Source organism: Hylobates moloch, unplaced genomic scaffold (assembly GCF_009828535.3).
Source record: "Hylobates moloch isolate HMO894 unplaced genomic scaffold, HMol_V3 SCAFFOLD_4, whole genome shotgun sequence".
Classification (NCBI taxonomy): Eukaryota; Metazoa; Chordata; class Mammalia; order Primates; family Hylobatidae; genus Hylobates; species Hylobates moloch.
Window position 1 is genome coordinate 47,809,066 of NW_026652279.1, and position 15,564 is coordinate 47,824,629.

The 15,564-nt window shown below is 41.4% G+C and overlaps 2 protein-coding genes across 8 annotated transcripts in view; one reads left to right on the forward strand and one right to left on the reverse strand.

Annotated features, from left to right (window-relative positions):
• CCDC191 (coiled-coil domain containing 191) overlaps positions 1-4,313 on the forward strand; it is a 97,169-nt gene extending 92,856 nt beyond the window's left edge. For all 4 annotated transcript variants that reach the window (XM_058437485.1, XM_032150141.2, XM_058437486.1 and 1 more), the window contains one exon: positions 3,091-4,313. In XM_058437485.1, coding sequence (XP_058293468.1) covers positions 3,091-3,289 — 199 coding nt within the window. In that variant the 3' untranslated portion in view covers positions 3,290-4,313. The remainder of the gene's footprint in view (positions 1-3,090) is intronic.
• The window catches only part of ZDHHC23 (zinc finger DHHC-type palmitoyltransferase 23), a 49,808-nt gene that overhangs the window by 28,833 nt on the left and 5,411 nt on the right, over positions 1-15,564 (reverse strand). The window contains exons 2-5 of one of the 4 annotated variants that reach the window (XM_058437489.1): positions 14,512-15,222; positions 12,369-12,536; positions 10,226-10,401; positions 6,502-9,248 (exon numbers count right to left, since the gene is read on the reverse strand). In XM_058437489.1, coding sequence (XP_058293472.1) covers positions 9,226-9,248; positions 10,226-10,401; positions 12,369-12,536; positions 14,512-15,222 — 1,078 coding nt within the window. In that variant the 3' untranslated portion in view covers positions 6,502-9,225. Of the gene's footprint in view, positions 1-6,501; positions 10,402-12,368; positions 12,537-14,511; positions 15,223-15,564 lie in introns of those variants that run through there. The other 3 variants (XR_009213128.1, XM_058437488.1, XM_032150140.2) reach the window with 3 other exon arrangements.

Genomic DNA, 15,564 nt, shown 5'->3' on the forward strand with positions numbered 1-15,564 from the left:
CAGCCCGGGCGACAGAGTGAAGCCCTGTCTAAAAAAAAAAAAAAGGTGAGGGGAAAGATCTAAATAGACATTTCTCAAAAGACATACAAATGGCCAAAAAGTGTATGATAAAATGCTCAGCATCACTAATTATCAGAGAAATCCAAATCAAAACCACAATGCGCTATCATTTTATACCAGTAAAATGGCTTTTATCAAAGACAGTGAATAACAGATGCTGGTGAGGATATGGAGAAAGGGAAACTCTCATACACTGTTGGTGGGAATGTAAATTAGTACAGCCACTATGGAGAACAGAATGGAGATTCCTGAAAAAACTAAAATTAGAACTATCATATGATCCAGCAATTCCACTAATAGGTATATCTCCAAAAGAAAGGAAATCAGTATATCCAAGAGATATTTGCATGTCCGTGATTATTACAGCACTGTTCACAATAGCCAAAATATGGAATCAACCTAAGCACCCATAAGTAGATAAATGCATAAAGAAAATATGGTATATACACAAAATGGAATATTAGTAATGAAAAAGAATGAAATCCTGTCATTTGCAGCAACATGGATAGAACTGGAGGCTACTGTGTTAAGTGAAATAAGTCAAGCACAGAAAGACAAATACCACATGTTCTTACTCATGTGGGAGAGCTAAAAATGTGAATCTCATGAAGATAGAGAATAGATTGGTGGTTACCAGAGGCTGGAAAGGGTAGAGGTTGGGAGGTGGATGAAGAGAGGTTGATTAATGGGTACAATATACAGTTAGATAGAAGCAATAAGGCCTAATGTTCAATAGATCAGTAGGGTGACTATAGTTAATAATAACCTATTGTACATTTCAAAATAACCAGAAGAGAATAACTTGAATGTCCCCATGGTAAGTAAAAGATAAATATTTAAGGTGATGGATATCCCAAATACCCTGATTTGATCTTTACACATTATAAGAATGCATAAAATTACATGTACCCCCTAAATATGTATATTATGTATCAATAAAAATATAAAAAGATAGCTATAGATATGCTATTAAGTGCCAAACCAGTGATCATGAATATGTTTTAGAAGTTCAGGGAAAGAAAGAGAAATGTAGGCAAGGATGATCTAGGAAGATTTCACCCAAAGGGGAGAACATTTTTCAGTTAGGGTAGAACAGCAGGAGCTAAAATGCAGAAGTCAGAGAACAGGAGTGTAGCCAGAAGAGAGAAGTGAATGGCTGAAAATGGGAGACAGGGTCAAGGACTGGGAGTGTGCCCACAGCTGAGCACAGGAAGCCGTAAATGGTGGACTGAATGGATAAAAGCAAGCAATGAAGCAAATCCATTCCTTGGAGCCTTTTTTTTTCTTTTTTTCTTTTTTTTTGGAGACAGAGTCTCACTCTGTTATCCGGGCTGGAATGCCGTGGCTTGATCTCGGCTCACTGCAACCTCCACCTCCCAGGTTCAAGTGATTCTCGTGCCTCAGCCTCCCAAGTAGCTGGGATTACAGGCACCCGCCACCATGCCGGGCTAATTTTTGTATTTTTAGTAGAGACAGGGTTTCACCATGTTGGCCAGGCTGATCTTGAACTCCTGACCTCAAATGAGCCACCTGCCTCGGCCTCCCAAATTGCCAGGATTACAGGTGTGACTCACCGCACCCAGCCATGCCTTTTTTTAAAGCAGTACCTCCACCAACAAAAATCAACATTATCAAAAATATTAACCAACAGCCATAAAATTAATGAGGACTGATGTACATTCTGGGACTTCCTCAGATGGTCAAGAGGCCAGAACAAATCCCATCTCTGCCTATAGTTGTGAAAATATAAGCTTAACTACTCTGCACTTCGTTTCAACACTGTAACTCCACACACAGCACGGCATGCTATTCTTGCTTCTTTGCCTTTACTCAAGATGTGCTCTCCTCTAGGAAAGCCTTTTGCCTGACAAAAATTCAGTTCAGACATCATCTTCAAAAACGTCTGCTCCTCACCACCGGACTGGGCATTCCTCTGTGCTGCTCTCCACTGCTGTACCTTCCCACTATGTGGAAACTCTGGTCACCTGTTTCAGCCTCTCCTGGGGCAGACGGTACCTGGCTTACCTTGATGCCCCTAGTGTTCAGTTGTGGTGGACACTAATAAATCCTAAAGGGCCATTGCATGCCTCCCCGTGACAGCGGAGACACTCAAACAAGCAGTCTTCCATACCATGTTTCCAGAACCTGATGTTAGGGTATTTTTTCTCAACTAATATTCAAGACTGGTTCTTTGTTGTTATTGCTGCTGTTGGAGGTGAGGTTACCAGCAGGCTTTTAAAATATGTCTATGCACTGAGGCCTCAATGCCTGTAACTTTGGCACATTCTGCATGCAATTTTCCATCATTTTTGCGTTGAGGGTTGTGGTTCTGAATCCCTTGCCAGCATCACTGGTCCTGGCATGGGTACAATATGTATGCTGTAATCAGATCAACTCAGGAGTGTGCCTCGTAGCTTGCATTACTGGAAGCCATTTGGTGCTCTGCTCAAATGTCACCTCCTCAGACAGTTTCCTTGACCACTCAATCAAAAATAAAAATAACTGGCCAGGCACAGTGGCCCACACCTGTAATCCCAGCACTTTGGGAGGCCGAGACAGGCAGATCACTTGAGGCCAGGAGTTCAAGACCAGCCTGGCCAACATGGTGAAACCCTGTCTCCAATAAAAATAAAAAAAAAAAATTAGCCAGGCATGGCGGCGGGCACCTGTAATCCCAGCTACTTGGGAGGCTGAGGCACAAGAATCGTTTGAACCCAGGAGGCAGAGGTTGCAGTGAGCCGAGATTGCACCACTGCACTCTAGCCTAGGTGACAGAGCAAGACTCTTGCCTCAAAGAAAATAAATAAATAAAATACAAATAAAAATAACCTATCAGTCACTCTCATTCCCTTTTGTTGCTTTATTTTCTTCACAGCATTTCACACTGTCATAATCCCAATTGTGATTTCCACACCTTTTATACAGCATTTTATTAACATAAGAATTATTTTTATAAAGTTCTTAATGTGCTACAGATGGAAAGCCAACTTTTTCTCAGCATTTCACTTTTTTCTTTCTTTATTCTTAAAGGAGGATCCTCTGGATCACATTTCGGACATGGAAGAAGTTTGTAAAATTTATGAAAGAGGAAAGAGTAAAAGAAGAAAGGCGACAGCAACTTCGTAGGAAGGTAGTTGAAATTCTTCCAGACTTCCAGATGCCTGGAAGGGACCATGAGCTATACCAGCAATCAGATACTTGGTCCTTGAGTAAGACAAGTCTTTGGTGAACCAATGAGCCAGATTAGTGTAATATTTAGGACAGGAAGCTCGACTAGTCTGTACGTGTGTTATCTCCACCCACCCACACACGTACATACATACACCTGGTTTATTCTCTACGAGCTACTTCTTAGATCAAAGGAATTATTTTGAGAATTTTTATTCCCTTCTTTGACTTTTCCTGGATTGCTAGTCATTCACTATAGCATTTATCACAGTGGGATCATCCAAAGGAACATTCTAGAGATCCTGTTCAAATATATCCTATATATTTTTAGCATAGTAAACTTTAAAAAGGACAAGTGTTTGCCTGACTGAGCTGTGAAGAAAAATGTGTCCATATAGCTTAACATGAGTTGTTGATAAATGTGACCTTAATTAAATAGAAATAAAAAGTAGTGAGTACTTAGAAAAGGAAAGGAGACCAAGGCACTCAGTCTTCTAGTACATTAGCATCAGCGACAGGCACCCTACCAGACCTTGTCCATTTTAACCACCTGAAGGCAGACCATGTATATGTAAAGGTTCTCTACACAGCTGCTGCAGAGGATAGCAGCTTATCCTGATTTCAGAGAAACTGAGGCACCAGAGATGCTTCTCTTCAGTGCACCTTGATAAGCATGAAGGAAATTCCAAAAGGTAATAACTATCATGACAGTCCAGCAATTCATTAAATTATCTGTTCATGCTCCCAACTGTAACTGCTGAATAATAAACTCAGTTTGTCTTCTAGTACTCAGCTCAGTTTGATCTAGATATTGAGATACCTATCTTGAATTCAAAGAATGTTTTCATTTTTAAGGTGCTATAAAGACTGATACAATGCTCTCTTCTGTGAATTGTGTTAGAGAATTACCTGCTAGAAAAGTAATTTTTCATTATAAAATACACATGTATTATAACAAATTCAAGTAGTCCAGAAATGTATATTGTAAAATGAGAAAGTCCTGTGCAGTCCTGAGATGATTACCCTTATTTGGTGTGCTGAAAATTTGAGTTGACAAAATAAAATTCTGTGGTTTTTTAAGTGAATATTCTTGTTATTGTCTCGTACTTCCTAGAAAGGATATCTAGCTGTACTACCTGCTACATGACTTAAGATACTTTTATCATGGAGGATGTGTGATAGGACCAAACACCTTGAATTGAACTTTATTTCTTCTACGATACGCCTGTTCCCACACAGCTTTCCCTTTAATAGGATTATACAGTTGTCATTAAAAAAAAAAAAAAAGAAAAAAGAAAAACCTGTGTTTTTCAAGATTAATGGCCACTAAAGAAAATGTAACTAAAAGTAATTCATAATACATCACTTACTTTCCAGCAAAATCACTAAGAGTTTAAACCTAACTACAGTACATTTACAAAATATTGGCTGATATTAGCACCCGGAAATGAAATACCAATTTTATTATTTTGTTTGTTTTGTGTTTTTTTTGTTTTGAGACAGGGTCTCACTCTGTCACTGTACTTCAGGCTGGAGGTACAGTGGCCTGATTATGGCTTACTGAAGCCTGGACCTCTCAGACTCAGGCGATCCTCCCACCTCAGCCTCTCAGATAGCTGGGATTACATGCCCAGCTAACTTTTTTTTTTTTTTTTTTTTTTTTTGTAGAGATGGAGTTTTGCCATGTTGCCCAGGCTAGTCTTGAACTCCTGGGCTCAAGTGATCCTCTCAGCCTCCCAAAGTGCTGAGATTACAGGTGTGAACCACCACACCCAGCCACCAGTTTTCTTTAAATGCCAAGCCTGTACATAAGGAAAGGTTGACTTCCTTAAGTCAACATGCCAGGAGCATAAATAAATCCCACAAAGCTTAAGTTTTCTATCTTAGCTTACTTTTGCCTCACCTCAAACATCAACTAGAAATTGAGTCTTTAGCAGCCCATATTCCGATGGAGCCAGCTAGACTTTTTACCGAATACAGAGCCTTCTAAAGAGATACAATGGAAATAGTTTTGATGCTGTTTTTTGCTGGACTATCATGAAGGTATGTTTCAAAATGTTACTGTTAACATAATGCCCCAACAAGCAGTATCCCTGACCCACAAAACTGGAGAAATTGCCACCGGCAACATAACAGTTTAGGGCTAGGGACAGGGCCACAGGATAGGGACATCGAGGGAGCCACAGAGGCAGCACAGCTATAATGCAGGGTTTTCGGAAATCAGAAGACTTCAGGAGACACTCCAAGAAACACCAGCTATTTTCCTTAAAGAAAGCACTTTATTTTCCATTTAAACAACTTGGTCACAGGACATTATTTTACATAAATGGCAGTAATTTGTAAAATTTCCATGTAAAAGGCCTTGTGTCTGAGTCTGAGGTGATAAGAGGATATGAATACAAGTATATAAAAACAGTGCAAAATGTGCAGCCCACAGCCTCCGGAGTTGGCTTCAGAAATCCCCCTTGATGTTGCTAGACATTAAATATTAAATGTAACACCAGGTAAATATTCCTGGGTTTCCTTTAGTCTAACATCCAACCCAGATATGCAATAAAATGAAAAACTCAAAATCCCTAACAACTGAAACCATCCAATCACCCGGACCATTAGGATCACAATGAGTTGAGATTGCAGGCTCTGTAATGGGACATCTCGTCAGTGGCTCCATCTTAAGAAATATAGAATTTTAGTTGCATCAATAACTAGAATAGACTAGCTCTGCTTTTAAAGCTTTGCCTTTTAAATGTAAATTTCTAGAAGTTCACTTTCAAGGTGCCATCAAGAAGGCTAGGCCACTAATAAGTCACAAGCCCAACCTAGACATCGCGCAGCCTCTAAGACATTTGTCTCCACTAACCGTTCAGTCTTTAACCTGCTGCTGATCCTACAATGAAAACACTTAGTGCCAGCTGAAGCGTGGATGCTTGTCTATCAGCAACATAATTAAGTGTAGCTGATTCTGCAAGAAATTTATATTAGTCGGCCGGGCGCGGTGGCTCACGCTTGTAATCCCAGCACTTTGGGAGGCCGAGGCGGGCGGATCACGAGGTCAGGAGATCGAGACCACGGTGAAACCCCGTCTCTACTAAAAATACAAAAAATTAGCCGGGCGTGGTGGCGGGCGCCTGTAGTCCCAGCTACTCGGAGAGGCTGAGGCAGGAGAATGGCGCGAACCCGGGAGGCGGAGCTTGCAGTGAGCCAAGATCGCGCCACTGCACTCCAGCCTGGGCAACAGAGCGAGACTCCGTCTCAAAAAAAAAAAAAAGAAATTTATATTAGTCACAGCAAACATCCATAGGAACATACTGAATTGTACTCAGTAGTGAGTTTAGCATGGCTTTCCTGCTCCCCTGCATCACCTTTGCAGTGTTTAATACAAAAGGGTGCACATGTCAAGCTGCTGCTGAGAAAACCAGATTCCAAACAGGTGCCTCAGGAAAAGTCTCTTATTATCCCATTGCTTGCTTAAGAAACCTCTACTTTTCAAAATGGAAGGTACCAGAATATGGCTACAATGAAATTAGGTCATATAAACTTACCTAGGTTAAAAAGACCCTTAAGTCTCACAAAACTAATTTTTAAACATCCTGGCTAAAACTGTGCTTCTAGATGTTGTATTTTTGCTTATACTAGTTGAGCTTTATAATAAAAAGCTAATGTCCTACTCAAAGGAAATACATGTCTATTAAGCAGATGGTCAGTAGTATGTAGAACCTTACTGGCACTGTGTTTTCTGGCAGTGGAAGATTCTAGTACAGAAAATTGTCTCTTGCTAAAAATATTAGAAGTACCAAGGACTATTGCATAAGAGAAGGTTGGAGCAATTTTTTGCTAGGCAGATGGTACACTTGAAGACAACAATGACTTCATTCACCAAGGAAAACACTACCTAGATAGCAAAGACTTACAATATCCTAAACACAAACACATATGTGGCTGAGGTGAAATAAGCAGCACGTTGTCCCAAAAACACACTTAAGGCTTTACTTTAGCAGCATCAGGGTAACCTATCAAAGAGGCGCTGTTAATGGTCAGTTCATTTCAGGAACGCTCGGCTGGAACCATAAAAGTACTCTGTGGGTATCGTAAGAAACATTTTAAATATTGAAGGATTTTCCTCTTTCATGCAATCCTGATCCTTAACTCTTTCTCCCTTCAATCTTTCAAATCGGTCTATTCCTCTCCCCCCAGGAACAGTCCATAGTGGTGTGATAATAATCTAAGTGGCCAGATGATAGTAGGTAATTTATAAAACTACACATCCAGTATGTTCATTAACAGAGACTGAGGGCGTGAGATGAGAGACGAGGATCTGCTTGTTTGAAATCATGTTCGAGGGGCTTGCTCGTCTGCCCAAGAGACTGCTGATTTACAGGTTCACAGGGCAATCCTCCACTGCCGCCACCACCAAATGCTTCCCTGGGACTGATTCATTCACAGAGGCCTTGTCCTTTCAAAGATTCCACAATAAACTCATCTGGCCTTTGGAGAGAACCAAGGCCTATAATGAAACCCCTCAAATAGTTCCAGATCATAAAAGGCTCCAAAATCCTATAAACCAAAGATGTCACAGAGCCTACAGAACACTGCTCAAGGATTAGCCCCTCGTTTGCTCCTCCTTTCGGTACAGACGCCTGGGAAGGCTTTTCCCACACAAAATCACTGATCTTTTGACGGGTTTAAGCATTCTGTAAACTGTCCATCATGGGTTCTCAAGGAACTTAAAATAAGTATCTTCGTGCCAATAAACCTGAATAATATACAGAGTCCCTTCCTATCCATGGGAAGGAAGCTGAGTTGGCTCATCCCAGTAACCCTACTAGAGGTAAGTTGTTAAAAAAAATTGTCATCATTCCTAATTCTCCCAAATGACTTTGGTCTCTTTGTACTACTCATCTTCATCACATCACATTACATTTAGATGTTGTGAACAATTTGGCAAGAAGATAAAATTACTGACTATACTAATGTTTCTATGAATTTGTATGATCAATGGCTAGATAATCAGAGTTGGCTCTACAGCTGACATTCAAAAGCATGACTACCAATTTCTGCCCACATAGGCTATCCTTGACATTATTACTCTCTCTCTTATCTAAAACCTGTATAGAAAGAAATTTGTTATATCAAATCCAACTTTAATTCTAGGTGAATATTCAGCTCTGGGCCAGGGAGAAGGCATCACTGTACAAACCCCAGAGTCTGCTAACATCCCCAGGCACAGAGCCTATCATTCGTTAAACAAACCATCTCTGGGGAAAATGACGACAGCCTGAATAATATGGTGACCATCTTAAGGACAGCTCCAATTAATGGCAACAGTAGGGATGGTGCTGGCTGCAGAGGGTGGAAGTGCAGGAAGTAGCAATATTTCCTCTCAACAAATATACATCTCTTGCCTAAAGCAGCATGCACAGAATGACTGAAAACGCTGGCAATATTTTCCCTATATTAAGCTATAAGCCAAGGCAAATTTAAGGAGTCATGAATTATCTTTGGGATTGCAAAACAGTACATGTACAAAACCAACATTTCAAAAGGGTATTTTCCTCATCTGAAATTCCCTCATCTTAATTCTACAGGAGAACAACCCATTGTACATAAATATTTAATCTTTTATACATTTTCGGTTTTAAGAAATGATTAAAGAAACAACTTGTTATTGTCGGAAGAGCCAGGGAAGAACAGTAATCCATTAACAGTGGAAACCACATATACCCTGTTTCTTCTCTCCTAGTGAGATACTGTTATTTAGGGAGGGGTAATTGAGAATTAATGTGCAAGTTAAGTGGGAAGATGTCACTCAACTCCTCAAAGTTCATACCGGAATAATGTGAATGCCAGAAGGCTGATTTTCACAATTTAGTGCTATAACTGACAGCATTTGAAATACATGAAGAAAATAATCGAGCCCTTGATGTTACTCAGCCTTCCTACCAGAAAAGAGAGTAAAGCATCCCCACAGGAGTGTCTGTTCTCCTCTTCCAGCCACAGTCACAAGTGTGCTAGCACCTTACCTGGTGAAACATGGGAAGAGGAAAAACACATGAATGCCTATTGGAGTTATTTATAAGAAACCCAAGCAGAATTTATAAAAAATAAATAGAAGAACTCATCACCTAAACTCATGGCCACTGTACATTACACTAGCAATAATTATCTTTATAACTGTTGTCAACTGTCTCTTCAAGATCAGACAACTTAGCGTCAATCCAGCTGGTCATCTTCTCTGTTTGAGTAGTTCATGTCTAATACTTAAGAAGGAGAAATTCTCATAACTGTACAACACGGTATATGCTGAAAACTGATTACCCTAATAATATTGGCTTCAATATTCTAATAAACGTTTTTCTTCCATCATAATATTTTCCTAATACTTTGTATTTCCATGGTGCTTGAGTTGTTTTTTAGTGCTTTCCACATCCATCATCCCTCACGTGACCCTCATGATGGCTCTGTGAGGTAGCCAGGGCATCAGTCCCCCACTTTGCAGATGACCCTGAGACTTGGGAAAGTGACTCAACTAGGGGTCACATGGCTATTAAGAATCAAAGAGGGACTATAAACCATCCTAATCCAAAACTCTTTCCCCCATACTAATGGATGGGAATTGCTTCTATCAATTTGTGCATTAGCAATCCACATCCTTCTCAAGTTCAGGCAACTGAGTCCATTAAAAAGGTGACTGGAAAGGAATGGCTCTACTTTTACTGCTTCAGTATAAAAGTCTCTTAAGTTGTGGCGTCAGAAAAATTAACTTCTTCCCACTCCAGTCTCTAAACCTGAGCATGGCCCTATAATGCCTTTAAGAAACTGGGGATAAAAATGGACACTGAAGTGTAAAATGGAAGGGAGACGGAAGGAGGAGCCATCATCCCTCAGAGAGCCACACAGAAGGCACTTCAGACAATGTCCTCAGCAGGGTGGTGGAATGCACGTGTGCCCAGGGTGGAGAACTGGTGCCAGTTCCGCAGGAAGCCCCTATTGTACTGGCCTGTGTCCACGATGAGCCCGCAGAGGAGCCGGCGCCCAGTCTTCTGTCGGAGGGCCTGCTGGACTTCCCGCTCAGTCACATTGTAGCTGATGTTGATCAGCTGGATCAGGAAGATGTAGGCCATGCCCGCTGTGATGATCACAGAGTACCACACGCAGGTGAAGGACAGAGCCGAGCTGGGAGAGGGGAAAAGGCCGGTCAGGGCTGCCATTTTTGTCACATTCAGAAAACCGTCATCATTCTCACGTTTTACACATTTTTTTTACTTATTACTAAAGACTTTGGCATCTTCCCCAACCCTCCGAACTGGAAGACACTCAGAATGCCAATAACCTGCTTAAGTAGGAGAATGTGTGTGTTTATTCTATAATTACTGGTGCCTATTTTCTAGTATATTACACTAGAATAGCAGGGACTGTTTTTTGCATTTTGTACCCTCCACATACCCAGCACACTGCCTGACATAACAGTGTTCAACACCTGTTTGTTAAATAAACAAGTAATTCGTAAATTATGTCTAACTCATGAGAAAACAAAGGCACCAAGGGATTGCTATAAATGTCTTCTAGGAAGCTGCAGGTGGATGCTGAGGAACAGTGCTAACATTACCAATCTCCATTCTTTCCAGTCCAGTGCTGAGGAATGAAAAGACGATGGACGACTCCCAACACCAGCAACCCTGTGCTTACTTGGACGTAGGAACACTGCAACATTCCAAATTCACCCTCCTAAAGCCCAACACAATCACACAAGGCAGGGAAGCTCCTCTCAGGCTCACTAATAAAACAGGCTGCCAGTTAGCCTTTGCCATTTGATGATTTTCAAACATTCGCGAATTAAGAGTTAGTTGGAAATAAGTTCATTCAGAATCTTCATTTGTAAAGCTGAAGGGACCTCAAAGACTATTAAATCCAAGGACCTAACCAAAAAGATGAGGTGCTGTGAATCGCCTGCACAGAGTAGGGTGAGAAGCAATGGCAGGACTGTATTCCTTGGTTCCCTCGCCTCCCCACCGAGTGCACAGACATGCTGTGCTTCAGGACAGGCCTCACCTGCAGCGTTAGCAGAGAATTTCACACGCTGGAGATCTCTCCACACGGTGAGGAAGGAAACTTACTCTGAGGAAGACCGATCTATTCTAATAATGCCCACAGGTGTCTGGTTCTAGGATGACAATGGGGAGATCTGTCCACAGGCTAATAAAAACAAATGCTGCAAAGGGATACTTTCTAGAGAAAGCAAGAATTGTTCTGAAAATGAAGAGTGAGAAGAAAGAAAAGGGCCAAACCATAGATACTATAGAGCACTTATGTCAGAGACGATGATGAAGGGAAGGGAATAAACAGCACGGGCAGAGGGGGGCCCCGGCATTCAGGGAGGAGGCGCTGAGGCCGAAGCTGAAGAATCCCAGCTTTTGCCATGGCCTGGAAATCTTCACAATCTATAAAGGGGCCTAAGGAAATTTTGACCTACATATCACAGTAATCATCAGTGGTGATTAAAAAAAGAAAGAAAGTAGAACAGGAAAAACCAAGAGAGGTTAGAAAGAAAAGCAAGGTTATAGAGATGCTGAGCACATCTCAAAAGGGTCAGAAGCAGTAAATTAAGATTGGACTAAAAAGCATCAGAAAGCAGCACTAAAGTGAGAAGGTTTCTGTCTGATCATTATGACAAAATAGGCACATATGTGCCCTGGGGCTGCTAGTTTTTGTTTCTTGTTTTAGTTTCACTGTTGCTACTTTGAGCCTATGAGTGGTCATTTGACTCTGGAAGTTCCTGATGAGGCCTGGTCCTGTTTGTAGAGAACTAGATCTTCACTTTTTTTTTTTGTATTTTTTAGTAGAGACAGGGTTTCACCGTGTTAGCCAGGATGGTCTCGATCTCCTGACCTCGTGATCTGCCCGCCTCCGCCTCCCAAAGTGCTGGGATTACTTTTTAAAGGTCAACAATCCTTTTAACAGCACCCTAGAAAAACACACATCACCAATGCACAATTTTGTTGGCAATTTCAGGGATACCCAGCATTCCCATGGCCTGGCCTATGTTTTGGTTGAGAACTCCTAAACCAGTAGTAACAGTCCCTGTCAATGGCAACACCCATTACTTCCCAGGGGGCCTCCATACTATGGTACCCACTGCTCACCTGTAATTTGCATAAACTCCAGGACAATAGAAAAGAGCTGTGAAGACACTTCTATCTCTACAAATGGTGTCCAAGGTCAGTGTGATCCCATACACCGAGGTGAGCAAGAAGATCAAAAGGGCAAGTATAAATGCTTGATGATTTGATTCTCCAACGCAGCTATTTATCCTCAAAACAGCACAGAGAAATAAAAAAGCAAACACATTTTTAAGAGTCCTCAATATACCTTACATAATAAACAAGAAAGCTTTTTTTTTTTTTTTTTTTGGAGATGGAGTCTTGCCCTGTAGCTCAGGCTAGAGTGCAGTGGCGTGATCTCGACTCACTGCAACCTCTGCCTCTCGGGTCCCAGTTAAGTTATTCTCCTGCCTCAGCCTCCCAAGTAGCTGGGATTACAGGCACATGCCACCATGCCCAGCTAATTTTTGTATTTTGAGTAGAGACGGGGTTTCACCATGTTGGCCAGGCTGGTCTTGAACTCCTAACCTCAGGTGATCCACCCACCTCAGCCTCCCAAAGTGTTGGGATTACAGGCATGAGCCACTGCACCCAGCCAAGACAAGGTTTTAAATAGGGAAATGTTAAGTTCCAATTATTAAGAAGTTCTCTTATTTTTCAATTTTAGGGAATTAAAAACTTGCACCCTGAGGAATGCAGTCTTATATTCTCTCCTCTTCGCAAAGTGGAATCATATTGTCAGTTTAAGGACAAGACTAAGTAAAAAGCAGAACCTGGCTAACAAATCTTCCTAAATATCAATATTACCCAGCTATGGAGATCTAACATTGTCCTTACCATGTTAAAGAAAGGGAGATAAATAGAATTATGAAAACTTAAAAATGCTAAATCAGAAGTATTACAGAGTATGGGAAAATTCATGTTGAATATATGAAGAGTAATATAAAGATCCAAAGAGGTTAGAAACATAGTGTAGGGGGAAGAACAACTTGATAACATGCAGGCTCTTTGGCAGGTAAAAACAGTTCTGTGTCATGGCCATTTGTGGGGCAGAACGTAGAGGGAGTGCCTTCTACCCACTGCACGTCAGGATGTTCCGGTGGGCACATATCTGCTGTTAGGTGAGCCTTCTGCAAACCAGCATTTGTAAATGGAACACACACACACACACACACAGCCCTCTGCAAACCAGCATTTGTAAATGGCACACACACACACACACGCACGCGCTCACGAATAAGTAAAGACATAGAAGTAGAATATCTAAAAATGAAAACACCTGTTTACTTCTAAAGACATGGACCCAGAAAAGAGCTGCCCTGCACTTGAGCCACGCACTTGAGGCCCACGCCGATGCCTCTCAGCCTTTTCTGCACCCTCACCCTCTCCTGCATCCCCTTCTGAGGAGGAGGTATGCTACAGGACCAGAATCCTAGACACGAAAAGCGTAATTCATTGATCACGACTGTCTGAAGAGCAATAAACCTGCAAACATGCTACTTACAGCATTCATATCTGAATTAATTATAGTCCCTTTAGTTTAGATGTATTTAGTGAAGCTGCAACATTATCTTTAAACATTGCACTTCATATTTTACGGATCCTTATGTACCTTCGTTTGTTACTGGCCAACTGGCAGGTACAAAAGCCCATTTCTCTGCAAATAATCAAATAGAGAGTTTATCTGGTAAGGCCTCGATTCAATAATGTTAAGTGGAAATCATCAGTAGCATCAAAAAACGATTAAGTATGTATGGCAAGGGGACAAAAGAGTCACCTAAAAATAGGGGTATACTTTCTTGAGCTTTATGTTTAAAAAGGAATAGCACAGGGAAATATGCTTATACTGTTTCTGATCAATTCTTTTTTAAAAAATCATTCAACTGTAGATATTTCCCTATTAGAAAGGAGAAGATAAATGAGGAGTTGTTCAAAAGAAAATTGGGAAAAAAAAAACCCCACAAGTTTTCTGTTATTCTCCTTCAGGAAATGACTGAAGGAACTAAATTTGTGAAACTCGAAAAACTGATGACTAAGTGGGAACATCACAACAACCCACAAATATCTACAAGGTGTAAAGCTGGGAAGGAGAGAAATTTTTGGATAGCACAAGGGAAGATCAAATGTAACTACAGAGTTTTACATGAATTTACACTTTCCAAGTCTCCAAATGTTTCCAACATACCAGACACAATGATGATCCATTCTCCTCACACAGATGCCACATATCCGGCAGTGCCATGCCCGGGCTGGTCGCACCAGCTGGCACTTGGCACACCAGTCCTCCTTCGCTTTGGTGGGGCTTCCAGCCGGCATCCTGGAGGAGCCCTTGGGGTCATCCTTTGTTGTGCGATTGTTGAGACTGCCCGACATGTCTGCCCCAGGGAACCCTTTGGTCTTCTCCTGCCCTTTTCTATTCAGGCACTCCAGCTGGCTGCCGCTTAGAGATCTGTCACCGCTTGCTAGATTGCTGAGGTAGCCTGGATTCTTCTTGGCTCTGTGCAAGGCTAAGAGTATCAGAAATAACCCGCAGGTAAGAACAGCCAGCTGAAAGGGACCCACACGCCCTTTGGGGACCACTTCCTGCAGGAACACATAGTACATGTAGCCCAGTGAGAACAGTCCAAGGCTCAGGAAAAACAGGGTCTGTTCTTTCCTTCTGTGAGTGAGGTAGTAGTACCACAGTGCCAGCACAGGAAGGGAGGTCAAAACCACCACCCCCAGGAGGAAATGCCAGGAAGCCACATGAAGGAAGACAGGCAGCAGGACAAGTGGAGGGATGATGCTGATGTTCACTTTTTTGGCTCCCCTAAGCCAAGGAATTCGGAGGCGATCAGAAATTGTATCCATGATTCTTTCACAAGTGTCCGGCTGTAAAGATTTACATGTAATCCATCTATTCAGAAAAAGCACAAAGAGGAGGGGCTTTATGTGGGTTTGTTGAATTAAAAGCTACAGAACACTGAATGCCAAACAGCGGGATAAACGATAAAAGCTACCAAAGACCAAGCATTTTATCTCCTTACTGATAAACTAAGCTTTTCAGATTCACGTCACTTTTTAAAATAGGAACAAGATGTTTAAAAACTTAAAGTCAAGATTATTTCTCCCCTAAACAAATACATAGGTATAGACACATGCTGCAAGTAATGTTTACATCTTATGACCTGTACAGTCATAAGAATCTCAAAACAAATCACAATCCAGTTGTGAGGACAACATGGGAATTCAAGAACTA